The sequence below is a fragment of the Lipotes vexillifer genome, unplaced genomic scaffold (genome assembly GCF_000442215.2).
Source record: "Lipotes vexillifer unplaced genomic scaffold, Lipotes_vexillifer_v1.1 scaffold715, whole genome shotgun sequence".
NCBI lineage: Eukaryota > Metazoa > Chordata > Mammalia > Artiodactyla > Lipotidae > Lipotes > Lipotes vexillifer.
In genome coordinates, this window is record NW_006788828.1 from 159,998 (window position 1) to 176,324 (window position 16,327).

The following is a 16,327-nucleotide window of genomic DNA, read 5'->3' on the forward strand; positions in this document are numbered from 1 at the left end:
CGGAGCCTGTGCCCCGCAACGGGAGAGGCCACGGCAGTGAGAGGTACGTGTAAAAAAAAAAAAAAAAAAAAAAAAAAAAAAAAAAGAACAGCCTATAATTTCCAGGAAAGCAAGTTTGCTGACTAATCTGAAAAACTGGAAGTTGTGAAATTGTTTTTTATTCTATGCCCCAAAGAGATACGCGTAAATCCAAAAAGGTACACTGCTCAGAGCGTGTTAGTAGAATTTCATGAGGAAAGGGTAGAAAGGCACCCACACACCATCCTAGAATACATCTGGTTAATTTAACCTCCACTTGATTAAACATCAGCAGAATGAATTGCATCTGTAGGGAGCCTGATGAGGGTTGAATCATGACCTGCTTGTACTCTTGTGATTCAGTGAGGCAACCCATACCGGCCAAGAGAACTGAAGGGCCAGTGACCTACCTCCAAGAATAGAAGGGTATTTTCCTTGACTGTCTACACCCATCAGATCCACTACATAGTTCTTCCACACACCACCATGTGAAGGGTCCCAACCTCCCTGATTCAGAAGCCAGACGAGACTCAGAGAGGGGAACTTCAGTGCCCACACTTCCCTTCCTCTTTGATCTCTTAAAGACTGTGGGCAGTTAGATTGGCCCAAAAGCCAGTAGTTTTGTTTGCATTTATTCTAGCACATTGCTTATCCCCACAGCCTAGAAAAGAACATGGCACATGGCAGTGGCTCAATAAGTATTTTTTGACGGGATGTCTTTTCACCCTAAAACCATGATGTATGCAGCCTACTTGGAGGGGGGCCAGCTCTGCCTTAAAAGCTGCTATTATGGTATGAAACGTGACTCCATGCTTGCCACCAAACCACAAAGAACCATACATTGTCCTCCAGAGGGCCATCTGGGTCTGCAAAGAAATCCTATCAAGGTTTACATGACTGAAAATCAGCCCCACAGACTGGCTGGAAGAATTCTGCCTCAGTCTACAATTCAACTCATGCATCTTGGGTTTCTCGTTTGCCCTCTAACTGGAATTCAGGCAGGATGTGCTCCAGCTCTTGACAGCGACTGAGTCAGGGGTCCTCCATTCTTCCCTGGGTTTGCCTTGCAGGGAGTTAGAAACCCAGATTCAGTACCGATACTGGTAGCTTGTTCTGACCAATCCTGATTCTCAGAATTCTCATTGTTCCTGTTTCATGAAAAGCTGCCAATTTCATCCTCTGCTCTTTGGCTTATTCGCGTAATTTTCTATCTGCGGCCCAGGCCTAACAGTTGAAGCGCTCCCAAGGGTTCTTTGGGAGACACTTTTTGTGTTTTATCCTCTTACCTAAGTGGTCAGTTTATCTATTTCTTTTTACATTACAAAGGGAGTAATGTTTTAAATGTACAAGTTAAAAAATATATATATACACAGAAAAAATATTAGCAAATAATTTTTTTAATGACCCTTCTCTGTTCCTCCCACTGCTACCAGAAGGAATAGATTTAAATAATGAGTGATTGCTGATTAGGCCAGAAATCACAGGTTAAGACTGAGAACAGGAGTGGAGTGATCCTTGACCATCTTAGATCTGGTTTCCGGAGGGTGGGGGGGCCATGGTGGAATCCTCGCTGCAGTCCAGAACCCAACCTGCTATAAGGGAGGTGACTTAATGTGACCCAATATACTGTGAGGCACGGATTATCAGAAATCTGATAGCAGTGTCCTGTGCCCCAATTAGACAGGAAGCTAAGTACTACTGGGGAAGACGAAGCTGATAGCTGCAACCTACTCCTTCTTCAGAATCACATGCTAATTCTATGGCCCCAGTTAAGCAGAGGCATGAGTCATTCCCAGAATCAAAGACACAAATTATCTAGAGCAGCAGGCTTGAAACCCACCATGCCCCGATAACCGGGGGCCTCTCCTTAGTCACAGTCTGCAAGGTACAGGCTTCAGAAGACATGGATATTTTTCCTGTCCATTTCTTCATAGTTTCTTCTGGCTTTCTACATCATTCCTACATATCTCTTCATAATACTTGGCATCTTTTGGACTGCCACCGTCTACATAAGCCTACATAATAAATCCGATGGAAAACCAGACTTGTGCCATTAATTTGCAAAACAAAAGCTAGCTTCCCATGATATGGGGATGCTCACATCCTCAAGAAAAAGGTCTCTTTTCCAGCCTGTCACCAGGGGAACTGAGAGTTTAGCTTCTCAACAACAAACAAAGCAAGGCGTCCTCTTTGATGATTGCTACCATTATCATCTGGAAACATCTGTTTTCACAATTCTTAAATCAATGTATATCCTGATCCCAACTTCCAAATCTGCGAAGTAAAAAGTAAACAAATGAATTGATACAAAAAATGGCAAGTGTGTTCCGACACTAAATCCAGAGCCACTTAAATACATAAGATCATAAAGGGAACAATTACCCCAATCTATGTCCCCGAACCAGGGAATGAGTGCAGCCAGGGACAGAGTGACAAAAAGGACTGTCCCTGAGTAACAAGGTCATTCCCTCCGGCACCATAGTCAGAGGGTTAGTCACCATGTTTTTATCTCTGGCCCAGAAACAGGACACACAAAGAGAGAGCCGCAGTTTCAGTATCTACTTTCTAGCAGCAGGGCCTACCTTTGCTTAGAAGCCTTTCCTGGGGAGATGCTCACACATCAACAATATGAAGCCAAAGCTTAGACCTGAAGGAGAAGGCATTGAGACACGAAGTGTCAGGATGGGAAAGCTGCTTTGGAGTGTGCCTGTGATCCTAGTCTATGCCATGCCCCACCTCCTTGTGCTGGTGGGGACTTCAACGTGATGGGCCAACAGCAGGGAGGGGAGAGATGAATATTCCAGCAGACCACTGATAGGATCTGCCCACTCACGGCTGAGATGTCCCACATAAATTCTGAGAGCACAGCCCAGCCTCAGAATTTAACCACAGAAACAGTCCTGGCTCTACTGCTCAAGGAAATGGTCTCCAGTCTCACACCAGCCTTTAACATGACCCAAAAAAGTCATTTTAAATCTATTCGCCAAACAGAGGCTTCCCGAAACCACAGGCAGAGAAACTCAACATTCAGTTATAGAAATAGAGGCTAACGTGAGGTCTCCTTCTGGTCCCCAAATTGGGACTGAGGCACGTGAAGATTTACAGTTATTCATAAAAATAGGTGAATTCTTCCACCTAGAAATGGACCATCTAATAGGATATGGAGAAACACTCTGGGTGCATGGGTGGGATAATACTTAAACTTTTATTAATGGCCAAGGAAGAAATCTAATGTTTATTAGACATCTGAATATATCAGCCTGGTTCTAGGACATTTTCGGACCTTATTTTAACTAATTCCTATTTTAGAGCTAAAGAAGCAGCCTCAGAGAAGTCACAGTTAAATACTTAGTTTCTTCATTTCAGCCCTAGAAAATGCATTTTATGTGAGCATGGAAGAAACCCTGGGGTGAACGTGAACTCAGCTATGATCCTGGTTTTGAGCTGATGTTTAATCATTTGGAGCCACATGGCAGCACTCAAATCCCTGGTCCCCAGGTCATACATTTAGAGCTTCCAGGCAGTTCTCATCATGACGTTGAAATACACATCGGTGTCAGTGGAAGTGCTCACCCCAGCATAGTAGTTCATAAACTCCTCGGGGGTCACCTACAGCGGAAAAGTAAGAAACGAAAACAAAACTTTGCTTCTCACCATTTCAATGGAGGCCCATCTCCAGGACCTGTAAATGGGAGGGAAATTTCAGTCAAGGAGGCTTTTTAGGGACACAGCTGAGGAACAGATCTAGAACAAGAGAAAAAGTGAGGTTGAGGATGGAGTGAGGGGGTGGCCGAGGGGGGAGAGGGGAAGAAAGTCTTGAAAATTTCCAAACCAACCTAAATGGAAAGTGAGATACAGGTCTCGTCTTCCTTTAAGAGCAGAAGCCCATCTGTTCAGGTAAGCAAGACTGAAACTCAGAATAAGAAACAAGTTTTCTTTAACCACAGTGAACACCGTCTTTCTGTGACACATCAGAAACATCACCTCATGTCCTTGTGTCAAGACAAGAAATGTTTTACCTTGCAAAAAATGGAGCTCGGTCTTATGGGTAAGGAAACAGATTTCTTGTTAAACACTCCTTGGCTTCATGCTTTTTTAAGATACATATTACTCATTCTAGGCACAGAGGAAGTTAAAAAGATACCCGCTACTCCATGCCCCCTTGGGTTCTCTCTTCTCCCATGCCTGTTTCAACTAATATTTTTATCTGTGCTAGGATTTTACTTTCCTTTCCTTCCGGAAAAAAGAAGAAAAACTGTTACCAATTTATTCTTTAAGAGGTGGAGGTGAAACGTACACTCTAATTCAACCATATTGGCTGACACAATTGGTTGATTGAGGGAAATAATTGTTCTCTGGTTTGATCTCTATAACCAGTGAATGTAGCCCCAAGTATAGACTTGCTTTTATGGGAGAATGCAGACACAATAACGATGGCTGTTTTGGAAATTTATTGTTTTTCTAGTTAGCCCTCAAATTTCAGTGTCGTGAGAGATTGAAAACATCACAAAAAGTGAAATCTACAAACAATTCAAAACCCCTTTCTAGTCCATAACAGCAAACTCCTCTCCCACCGAGTCTTTGGGAACATAGCTATCTCTTCCAAGAATCACATGAGCTGAATGACCCACTTACTTTTTTTGCTGAAATTATAAGTGAACAGAGAAAAAAGCCTCAGGATCCACAGTTCTCTCCCTGTACTGACCTCTTCCACCTGTCTGTCCCCCCAAAATAGCAAAAAGTAGTAGGAAGAAAGGCGTTGAATGGAGCTACTAATTGAGCTGCGCTTATCAGTGTCTGGAAGTAAAATTAAATAATATATGTACATAGCTTTGATAAAAATTAGAATACCATTAATGTCTCTTTTCTTGCATTTCTTTATTTCTGTCCTCCTTTGCATTCCCCGGTTATCCAACCTTAAGCTCCATCTGGAGTTCCTTTATACTGACAGTTCCTTGTGCATTTAAAATGATTCAGTGTGGAAAAGTGTGAATCACATATCACTTTTCAGAAACATTTTCACTATGTCTATTAAATGGAATATCCCTGTAAAGTCCTTGGCACAATGGCTGGGAGACAGTAAGCACTCAATAAATGTTCCTTAGATTCATAATTATGCTAAATGAGGTTCCTGAGCATAATATATGTAATCATTAAATCAGGCACTTCTGAATCTTTTAGAGGCAAGGATCTCAAATACAAATGTGAATAAGAGTCATTTGGGATACTTATTAAAACTGTAAATCCTTGAGCTTCATCCGTTCCCCCCACGCCCAGCCAAAAAATCATATTCTGCAGTTCTTCAGGGCAGCCAGCAACCTGCATTATGAATCCATTCCCCAGATGGTGAGCGTGCACAGAGCTGGGGATTTATGCAGGGTCTGTGAAATTCAGGTGACATCAAATGCTGTAACTGCTAAAAACCCCAGTAACCCTTACGAGTATCTGAGAACCTAATGTGGCTTGCGAAGATAAATGTCAAAAGAAATGGGGTGGGAGCTTTAAATCAGCTGAATCACAACAACTGGCTACTTTGACTTGGGTTAGAGAAAAGGGCAGCTGAGGTTTCCCCAGCAACGAGGAGGAACCACCTGCAGAAAAGAGGTAAATACACTCTGGGATCCCATGTAGAGTTGGGCTAATTTGGGGAAATGGCAGTTGACTATTTTTCCACTGCCATCTCAGAGATCAAAGGCCAACCATATGGGAAGAAAACATACAGTTCTTCTGTTTCTATCCCTACGCATCTGGCTGCCCCACAGAATCTAGGCTCCTTTTTTATCCACCTCTGCAATCACTTCAGGCTAAAATGAAGGGTATTTCTCTGTCTCTGGCAGGAGAATGTCAGCAGAAAGGACAGAAAGATCTTCCTACTCTCTTCTCCCCTTGCTCATAGGACTCACCACGAAGTTTCACGGAAAAACAAAAAATTGGGGGAAATTCCCTTCAGCATGAGAAGGCTTGTTTCTTTCTACCATCTCTGCTTCCAGCTCACTGTCCCACTAAATCCTTCCTGTGTGGCCAAGGGGTCAGGAGTAACCCTCCCCAGGGTTCTGCTGCCTCAGCCACGCAGAGAACTCCCTTCCCCATAACCATAACCTTCAGGACACCTCAGGGCAGAACTGATCTTGGGATAAAAATCCCATTTCTGGCCTTCCCTGGTGGCGCAGTGGTTGAGAGTCCGCCTGCTGATGCAGGGGACACGGGTTCGTGCCCCGGTCCGGGAAGATCCCACATGCCGCGGAGCGGCTGGGCCCGTGAGCCATGGCCGCTGAGCCTGCGCGTCCGCAGCCTGTGCTCCACAACGGGAGAGGCCACAGCAGTGAGAGGCCCGCGTACCGCAAAAAAAAAAGAAAAAAAAAATCCCATTTCTGGCTGTTGATAAAAGACAGAGGACATTTCCATCTGAACCTAGACACAGTTATGGAGGAATAATTCCTTACCCTACCAAGTGACACATTTGTAACTTTAAGACACCAGTTATTGGAGACGCGTGGTTGCTTTTGTCCTTAAGTTCACTGGAGTTTAGAAATGCGAGTTCATCTCAAAGCCCACCAAAGATTAAATCAAAGTGAATTCTGTTATCTGGCATTCCCTTTACTGAACACCTCCCTGAAATGGCATTTCCATGTAGCAAAGTGTGATGACAAATGATGCTCATAAGGGTGTATGAAAAAGGCATGCAGCATCCTGAAATGCTCTGTGAATCATGTTCTCCAAAATTGAATTATGGTCTCATTTTGAAGTTAAATGTATGTTACTATCATCAAATTCACTGGAATTAGGCTAGCTGTGTATGGTACATACAGCAACTATGAAATAGAACATTTAATCAAAACACCACAGTCTTCAGATGATGGGTATTTAGCTGTATGTGGTTCCCCTACCAATATATGTGCGCACACACACACACACACACACACACACACACATTTTTACTACTTTTGTTCTCAGCTTTCTAGATAGTCACCAAGGAAACATTTTACTTCTATTTATAAAAAATATGGTATAAGTATTTTTAAGGTTTTGGGCCTGTTTCCCATTTACAATTACAGATCGGATAGAAGAAATTTCACTAGATTAAGCTCTTTCACTCACCACTCCATCTTTGTCATAGGGTGAGTCAAAGTTATCCAGAAATTTCCGGAACACTTGCTCCTCTGTCCATTCTCCGTTTTGGAACTTCGGGTGGTGTTTTGCACTGTACACCTCACGAAGGTCTTCAACTGTTATCACGCCATCTCCAGTCTTGTCTAACTTTCTAAAAGCTTGCATAATTACCTCTTTTCTGGCTTTGGACATTGGAGGCTAGATACGTAGGAAAAAAACACATACACAGACATACACAAGCAGATAAGCTTTTCCTGTATCATCTGTGATAAATATCTTATCCCTCTCAGTGACGTGCAATTGTTTGTGTGCTGTTAAAGGATGTGCATTATGACTGCTCCAAAAGATCCCTGAGCCTGCACTTGGTCTCCTGCCAGCCTCCCCCACGGTGTGCTAACAGCTTCTGAAAACCAAGCCTCACAACAGCCAACCCAAACCACTCGAAAGCCAAACCCAGTAGATACGGTGATTCATGGGACCACTTACTCTTAATGTGAGCAGAAATTCATTAAAGTCTATTGTTCCATTTCCATCTTTATCAAACCTCTGGAAAAGGTCTTCTGCCTCTTCCTTTTCCATGACCACAGCATAATCATTTAACCCTTTCACAAATTCTTTGAAATCAAGGGTTCTGTTGTTATTGTCATCCATAATTCGAAACACTCTGAAGATAAAACACACATACAAAAAAAGAAGAAAAAAACGCAGAGAACAAGGTGTAAGAATAAAGATTTCAGAAGAAAACCACTCTCAAGGTTTTCCTGAAATAAAATACAAGTCTTAGACTCTTCTCTGTACCCTCCTCCCAAATTTGGTGAGCCTCTTCCCAGTCTCTCGGAAAAGAAAACAAACCTTTAAAAATATGCTGTATGATTCTAATTATACGACATTCTGAAAAAGGCAAAACTTATAAAGGTGGTAAAAAGACGAAGGGAAGGGGAGAAAGATTAGGTGAAGCGCAGGGGATTTTGAGGGCAGTGAAACTACTCTGTCTGATACTATAATGGGAGATACAGGACACGCATTTGCTAAAGCCCATAGAACCTCACAGTACAAAGAGTGCACCTTAATGTGTACATTAAAATTAGTTAGGAGTTCAGGGGATCCCAGCAAGGAATGCAGACCGTGACAAGAGAATCTAACTGTTGTGTAAAAGTTTGAGGCAATCTCACTGGAGGGGGATGGGGAGATGAAGATGCCAACTTAAGTAACTCTGGAAACGAGTAGAGTTTGTAAGACTAAAGACAAAAAGAACTGCACTTAACCTCTGTACTCTAGTTGATAAAGGTATTTCCTGTGGAGATATGAGTTAACAATTATCATATTGCTATACGGGTACCCTAGCACTGAACAATTAAATGAATGGCTGGTGGATGGTGGGAGCCAGTCTTCTCACTGTTGGAATGGGGATTTATAGATAAGCTAGGGCAGTAAGCTAGAAGGATCTGGTCCATGTGGTGGAGGATTGAGTTGGAGACATCAGTATGAACTCATGTTATAAACGTAGATGATTAATATATAATGTATACATGATTACATACATATATACATATACATACACACACGGGTTAGTATAAACACATATATTTCCTTGTTCTAGCTAAGAGGACCTGGAAGTAACAACCCAGTAAGACCCAGCACATCTAGAGCCTAGATCTTGGTTTCTAATACAATTCTCCAGTAAAAGTATCTGACTTTCTTGGAGAAATCTCTGATTCTAGAATTGGGGCAGGAAATATGCAAGATGAGACTGGAGTACCTTACACCAGAAAGTAAGGGGGAAAAAGCCCTACACTGATGGGGATACATCAAATGGACACAGAAGCCAACTGAAGAGCTCCCAAGGCCAAAACTGGAACAATTTGAGCAATAAGTAGTGTTCAATTATAAACCAAAGTATAAAATGAATATCCATGAGTTAATATTGGTTTAAGTAAATGACTGAATAAATAAATGTGAGAGGAGAGACGTTTCTCCTGCAGAAGAATTTCAAATAAATTATGCTTATTCTCTGTCCTGAAGGAGGAAAGCCTACTCCCCACACCCTAAGTAGGACTCTGCATAGAGACTTCCCTTTAAAGAGTTCAACATGGAAAGGCAGCGGGGAGAGTAACTCTACACTGGAGAAGCCAGACAGGCACTGCCTCAGCCAGGTGACCAAGGTCAACTTCAGTAGTGATAAACCATGTTGATAGTACGCATGCATCCGTGATTTGACATGATGAAAATGGCACTTTACTTCTGTGGTCCTCAAAGAAACAAAATCCCAGTCTAATAATAAGAAGAAAAGGGGGAAGGGGCAGCCAACCCTTGAGTTGAGGAGAAACTTAGCAAAGGGCAAGGCCAGTAAAGGCGAGGTGGCAGAGGGCACATTCAAGCAAACGGCCAAGGATGAGATGGTGTCTGTTCACGATAAACTGGTTCACAGTGGGAGGGCTGGTAAGGGTGTGGGGTGGAGATGGCATAGATGGCAGGAGGGATTCAGTTGAATGGGCCAGGAAGTGGACCATGGGTGGTGGTCATGAAGGATTTGCACCGAGGACAAGAATGTTGTCCCAGGATGAAAGAGGTAGAGGGTGGAGTGATACAATATTAAAGGGAAGTGGACTGGTCTTCCAGTTGGACTGTGACAGCCTGGCTACAGCCTGGGCTTCTGACAGAGCTCAGCTTGCTCTGAGATTTGGGGGACTGTGGAAAGTGACATTCCAGAGCTCAGTACCCTGCTGGAAGTGAAGCCTGCCACAGCCTCCAGATGGGAGGTTGGAGGCCCCTGGGATGGCATCCTGCATTTACCTAACATATAACTCTCACACCAGGAGGATTCCCATTTTTGTGGCTCTCACTGTCCTGAGTCTAAGTCCTCTATGAGTCCAGGGGAAGCCTTGTTCACCCATGAATCCCCCAAGATGTCACGATGCCTGGAGCATGGCAGGCCCTGGATTTAGTCTGTTGGAAAGAGATAATGCTCAGGACCTGCCCTCAGGAGGCTTACAATCTTTTTCCACTCGGGTTTCTCAGTCCTGAGGTCTACTCCCGCTCTCAGAGGGCCGGGAACAGAAGCTGTTCTCCTATGGAGCTGGGGGAATCCCATGGGCAGTGAGCTGTTGATTATCTGACAGGCAATTCCGAAGCCTCTGGAAGTGATGGAGACACCACTGCTGCGAGTGGAACTCCAAAACGTGCAACTGCACCTAAATCGGTATTCCTTCCTCCCTCTTCTAATTCGGCCCCTATTTCTTTAAGATTAGAGAACTTTCCATGTTTATTCACACCAAACCTCTGACCCTAAGTTCAGTGAACACTTCTGTAGCATGTGCATTTCCTTTTCTGGGCATACAGAAGGCATTTCTCAGCCTCTCCTGAACCTGCTGGGAGTTTGGGGTTAGTAGATACAAACTATTACATTTAGAATGGATAAACAACAAGGTCCTAGTGTATAACATACAGAACTATTTCCAATCTCCTGGGATAATTCGGCCCCTATCGTCACAGCTTTAGGGAGTGTTTCTCTCATTGCCCTGCTAGGTGTCTCATTGCCCTGCTAGGTGTCTCTAATACCTAGACACGCTTCTTTAATACCTAGACACCTCGAGTTGTCCCAGTAGCTGCACTTAAGAACCAAAAATTGTCACAGGGGACCTCAGAGATCAGTGCTGCCAAACTCTGCATTTTACAAACAAGGAGCTGAGAACCCAGGAGGAAGTGAGTGAGTGCCCGAGGCCACACAGCCAGAATTCACCTCATCTGGCTGCACCCTGATTTTCTCCTCCATCTTCCCACCACCCACAGCCCAGGTCCTACCTGCCAAGTCCTTTGATGCCCACGGAGCCCCTGGCTAGGCACTGCAGGCGGAGCCTTTCGATGGGGTCAGTGGCCGTGGTGAGCTTCTGCTTGGCCTGGATCGCCATCTCTCGGTCGTGGCGTGCCGTCCCCGCCATCTGAGAGGGAATCCATTCGAGTCAGCGGGGCTCAGGCCTCCTCGCCTGCCTCTGACAGGGCAGAATGACCACAGCCTCGCTGAGAAGGAAATTCACAGCACGCTCTCTCATCCACTTCACGAGAACCTTCTCAAACCTCCCAGAATTTCCAACTTTCAGCTACACCAACTATGTCCTGTCATATTTATTCCTTGCTTGTCTAGTCCTGAGAACCTCTGATCTCTGGCCTGGACAATAATTTTAAACATACAGCCATCCCCGATACGCTTTCATCTTTCAGAAGCACTCCTCCCGCCATAAAAAATAAGTCTCATTTCACCAAACTCTTTTTGAGCCAATCTTATATGCTTTATTCTTTTATTTTGAATTTTCCGTATTCCCCTTGACTCCAGATTTAATATTCTCCTTTTTGGTCTAAAGATTAATTTTTGTTGCTTCTGTCTTCACTGAGATTCTCAGTATTGGGCCTTGATGGTTCCTACCAGTAATTAGTATGTTTTCTTGTATTAATTGGTTAGTGCCCATTAACACCTAACTAGGTTCTCAGGACAGAAACAAGGTAAGTAGACTCTCTATTCCTGAAGAATAGATATATCGTTTTTCTACAGTTTGGCTTTTGTGTTCTAAATATTCAGAAATAAGAGAGAGGATAGATGCAGGGAAGCAGCACCCCCTGCGAGGTCTCTGAGCAACGGAACGAACTGTACTGACCCTGCAGCCGGGCTGGGGCTCTGAGAACACGCACAACGGTGGAAAAGCCACATGCTGGGAGCCTAGAGACCCGGGATCTAGGCCTGAAGGCAACGCACTCCCGGTGAGGTCGGAACAAATCTCAGGGCTTCCGATTCCTCCTCTGTTAAATGAAAGGATTGGATTAAATGACCTTTAAGTTCCAGCCCTGCTCCAGAAACACTAATCTTCTTATGAGCCCACTGACCCAGTAAATGGGGGATTCTAGAAATTTCTTTTTTAGGGTGAGTTGTGAATGAAAGGAGCAAGAGAGCTTGACAGATGTGCATAAAAACAGCATTCAGGGTGCAGAAAGAACTGGTGTTAGAAGGCTTCTGCCACTGACTCCGAGGCTCCCCTCTCCCCCCAGCCCCCCACGTGCTGGCACTTCATGCATCAGCAATGGCAACCCTCACGCCCTCGAAGGCTGCTCCCTCCAGTACAACCCATAAGGTCTCCCCACAAAGTTCTCTTTATTTAACTTTAGAGAGAGGGAATCTCAGACTGAAAGCCGAGGCCAGAGCAGAAGGTTCGGGGAAGCACAGCCACCCGGTGGTTCCCTCCTCCTTGCCTTTCACAGGGATGAAAAAGGGAGCGGCTCTCGGATGCCAGGCCGAGAGGATCCCTTTGCCTGTCTAGGCCCCAGCGCTTTGCTCCACATCGCGAAGAGATTGCTCCGCCTGAAGTTACGTGAACCGTTCTTTGCTTCCTCCAGCCCTGAAAGCAGAGGTTCCCGGAATTCCACAGATGGGTTGCCTTTCCGGCAGCATTAACTTCCTTAAAACCTGAGTTTGCCTGTTACTGCTTTGTCACCTGATCTCAAGGTGACAATTCCCAGAGCTTGTCCCCAGCTTCCACCCCTGACTCCACCCCACAGAATCCCTCAGCTGCACCCAGAATCCTGTGCTCAGGATTCATGCGCGAGTCCGGTTCACTGTCAGGCCATCTTCCACTCCCGCCCTCGTGGTCCTGGCCTGAGGCATCCCTGGTCCTGACCCTCTTCGGCAACCAGCCCCGGCCCTGCCCTCCCACTGTAAGAACAGCAGCTAGGGACGACGCAGCCCTCACGTGCCCTGCTCATCCTCTAAATCCACCGGGGACCTTGTGTCTTTCCTGCCCCTCACCCTCTCTCAGCGCCACTTGCTCACTCGTTGTCCCAGCCGCTGTCCTCTGCATCCTCGTTTCCGCTGCCTCTCCCCTGCCTTTCCCACCCTCCCCTACCTGCCCTGATTTCCCACACCAGCCACAGCAGCAGAAAGGGAGTGGAGAGGGTGGAAGAAAGTGAGGTCTGGCTCCCGGATCCGGATCCGAGAGACAGGGCCAGAGAAAGAAGCCCTGTGGAGCCCTCTTTGAAAGCCTTCAGGATAATGTTAACAACTTCAATCGCTAACATTCGTCTGCTCCCACTGTGTGGTAAGCACACATCCAATCCTCACAAAAACCCTCTGAGCTGAATTGAAAACAGCTAACAAATTCACATACACCCCTGTTCACAGCAGCACCATTCACAAGAGCCAAAGGGTGGAAACAACACAAATGTCCACCCGTGGACAAATGGATGAACAGAATGCAGTGCGTCCCTACAGAGAAATATTATTCAGCCACGAAAAGGAAGGAAGCACTGATAGTGGGTGAACCTCAAAAACGTGATGCTCAGTGAAAGAAGCCGGACATAAAATGTCACATATTGTATGATTCCACTAAGTCCCCTACATCCGAACAAGTTCTGTTCCAACAGCGCTTCGTAAGTCCAATTTGTTCATAAGTCCAGCAAAGCTAGCCTAGGTACCCAAGTAACAGTACTATAGTTAGTACTGCACTGTATACTAGTTAGTACTATTGGCTATATAGTACCGCACTGTAATAGGTTTACAATACTTTTCACACAAATAATCCATACATAAAAAACAAACACTAAAAATAAAGAAAACTTTTTTAATCTTACAGTACAGTACCTTGAAAAGTACAGTAGTACACACAACGGGTGGCATACAGGGGCTGGCATGCACATTCACATCTTTGAAAGTTCGCAACTTGAAGGTTCGTATGTAGGGGACTTACTGTATATGAACTATCCAGAAGAGGCAAATTCAGAGACAGAACACAGATGGGTTGTTGCCAGGGCCTAGGAGGAGGGGGCAATGGGGAGTGACTGTTCAATGGGGACAGGCTTTCCTTTTGGAGTGATGACACGATATAGCTGGTGGTTGCACAACAGAATGATTGAACAGTACACTTTTTAAAGGCTGATTTTATCATATGTGAATTTCATCTCAATTTTTAAAAACCCTATGAGCTAATTACTCCTATGATTCATATTTCACAGATAAAGAAATTGACAAGCACAAAAATCAGGCGATTTGCCCAGGTCCCACAGTCAGTGTGGCTCACAGAAATTCACACACCATTAGGACTGTAGGACCCTGAAAGGTCATCGAGTGCCACCCCTGCCTCTGGCGAATTGAAAACTAGGGCTTGTGTTGATCAAGGAACTTGCCCCAAAATCCTGGCCAACAATGAAACTCAGGGCTTCAGACCAAGTAGGGCTCTCTGTACTCCACCACCTTTGTGAAATACTACAGAAGCATCTCAAAGCACAATGTGATGGCACCCACACAGAGGAGAGCAGGGCGGAGTCCTGGAAAACACCACACCTGACCCACCCCTGCAGCCGACCCTACCCAGTGACCATGCAGCAGTTACCTCTGGAGTCTAATCTGATATATCCAGAAAAAAAATTACATTCTCTCCTGCCACCCAGACTATCATGGTACTTGAAATGCCCATGTTAACTACCCTTTTAAATCATTTAATGACCCAGTTCATCAACAAATAGCTAATAGTTATCATGTGATATTTTCAAGGCACCAGTTGGAGCAGATTACTCCAAGAAGCAAGCCCTTGAATGAATAGCTTAGAATCGTAAACTTGAGTACTTAAGTCCCCTAGTTAAGCAAGGCAGGAAACATAAAATTTGCTAAGAACTGGGGGCTTTGGAAGAAGGAAGGATGGGGTAGGGTTTTGGTGAAGAAAGGCCATAGTCAGAGTTTCTGAAGTTTGCATGAGGCCACCAGGGCAAGAGCCTGTTCCCAAACATATGTCACCGGCATCACAGCACTGAACAAGCGTCCCTGATTCCAGAAGACCCTCTCTGAGCCCGGAGGAGCCCGCGTGGTGACATCAGAGCCCATCCAGGCGGGCCTGCGCAAGGCAGGAAGGAGGCTGCCCTCCGATGCACGTGGCCGCAGCGCCACCTCGTGTTGGCACCGCGTCTGCGCAGGTCCCTGGGTCAGGGGCCAGTTCGGTCCATTCCTTCAACAGACGTCTAATAAGTGCGGGGCGCTGTGCTAGGAGTCGGGGGAAGAGGGAGAAAGACAGACAGCGCTTACAGCGGTCCCACAGCTGAGCCGCGGCAGCTCAGGAGAGGCGGCTAAGCAGCGTCCTCAAGATTTGTCGGAGGAGGAGCTGATGTGTCTAACCTTTAATCCTAAAGGAGGTGGAGGTCATCCAGGTGAGGGTCGCGGGGATAGAAGGGAGAGCACCATTTCCGAAGTGCTAAGGCCAAAGTGAGAGAGAAAGGAGTATAACGAGAGAAACGCAAGTATTTTAGTCTGACTGAAGAATAGGGGTGTATGTAGGGGCAGGGGTGAGATAGAGCCGTGGAGGCTGAGAGGAAATTTGGAAAGTGCAAATTTGGAGAAACGTGAAACTGGGCAGGTAGGTCAGCAGGCATCAGATCCCCAAGATCCTGAGACACCATGGTAGCGAGTCTGGATTCTGTACTGAAAGCAGCAGGAGACCACAAAGGGTTTCAAGTGAGAGGGCGACAGTTTGTACTGTAAAAGACCCCTCTGGATAAAGTGTGGAAAATGAACAGGAGGGTGGGACAGGCTGACCAGTGGGAGGTGAAACCAGGTGAGAGGTCATGCTGCCTCGAAGAAGGTATTGGCGGTGGGGACAGAGAAGATAAAGAGATCCAAGATGGAGAGTAACTGCCCGGGCAGCGAAGGGCGAGAGGTCCCAGGGGTCCACCCAGAGCTCTTGCTTACCGCTCCCCACACCCACCCCCGTGAGGCAGAGACCTGGAGATTTGGGGGCACAGGCCGAGTGGAGCCGCCAGCGGCAAAGTCAAAGGAGACTTTGCGGCAATGGTCACCAGGCCTCCTTGCGTTGGACCGGGTTAAGGCTCCGTCATCCCACTGTCCTGGCTCGCAGCTGCCTGCCGCTGCCAAAGCTCTCTGCCTGGTTTTCGAGAATCGTGTGGAATGGGCTATGGAAAGCTGAACATGCATGGAGGTCTGTCTGTTCATGATTCTCGGCGAGGTTCATGGAACTTCTCTTGCTTGAATTCAAAGAAAAATTTCAGCGGAATCTTTGGGGAAGAGAGAAACTCTCAAGCCCCAGGCAGCACTTTTTTGTGTTTTCTTTGGTGACCTCTAGTGGTAATACGCTGAATTACATCACCCTCCCTCTCTCCTTCCCGCCTCTCTCTCTCCCCCCTCCCTCCCTCTTTCCCCCCCATCCCCCCCCCC

The 16,327-nt window shown here is 45.8% G+C and overlaps 1 protein-coding gene across 1 annotated transcript in view; it reads right to left on the reverse strand.

The window, feature by feature from the left end:
- Positions 1-3,358: 3,358 nt before the first annotated feature.
- CAPSL (calcyphosine like) overlaps positions 3,359-16,327 on the reverse strand; it is a 23,377-nt gene continuing 10,408 nt past the window's right edge. The window contains exons 2-5 of the mRNA XM_007461837.1: positions 10,930-11,066; positions 7,615-7,792; positions 7,117-7,326; positions 3,359-3,627 (exon numbers count right to left, since the gene is read on the reverse strand). Coding sequence (XP_007461899.1) covers positions 3,526-3,627; positions 7,117-7,326; positions 7,615-7,792; positions 10,930-11,066 — 627 coding nt within the window. The 3' untranslated portion in view covers positions 3,359-3,525. The remainder of the gene's footprint in view (positions 3,628-7,116; positions 7,327-7,614; positions 7,793-10,929; positions 11,067-16,327) is intronic.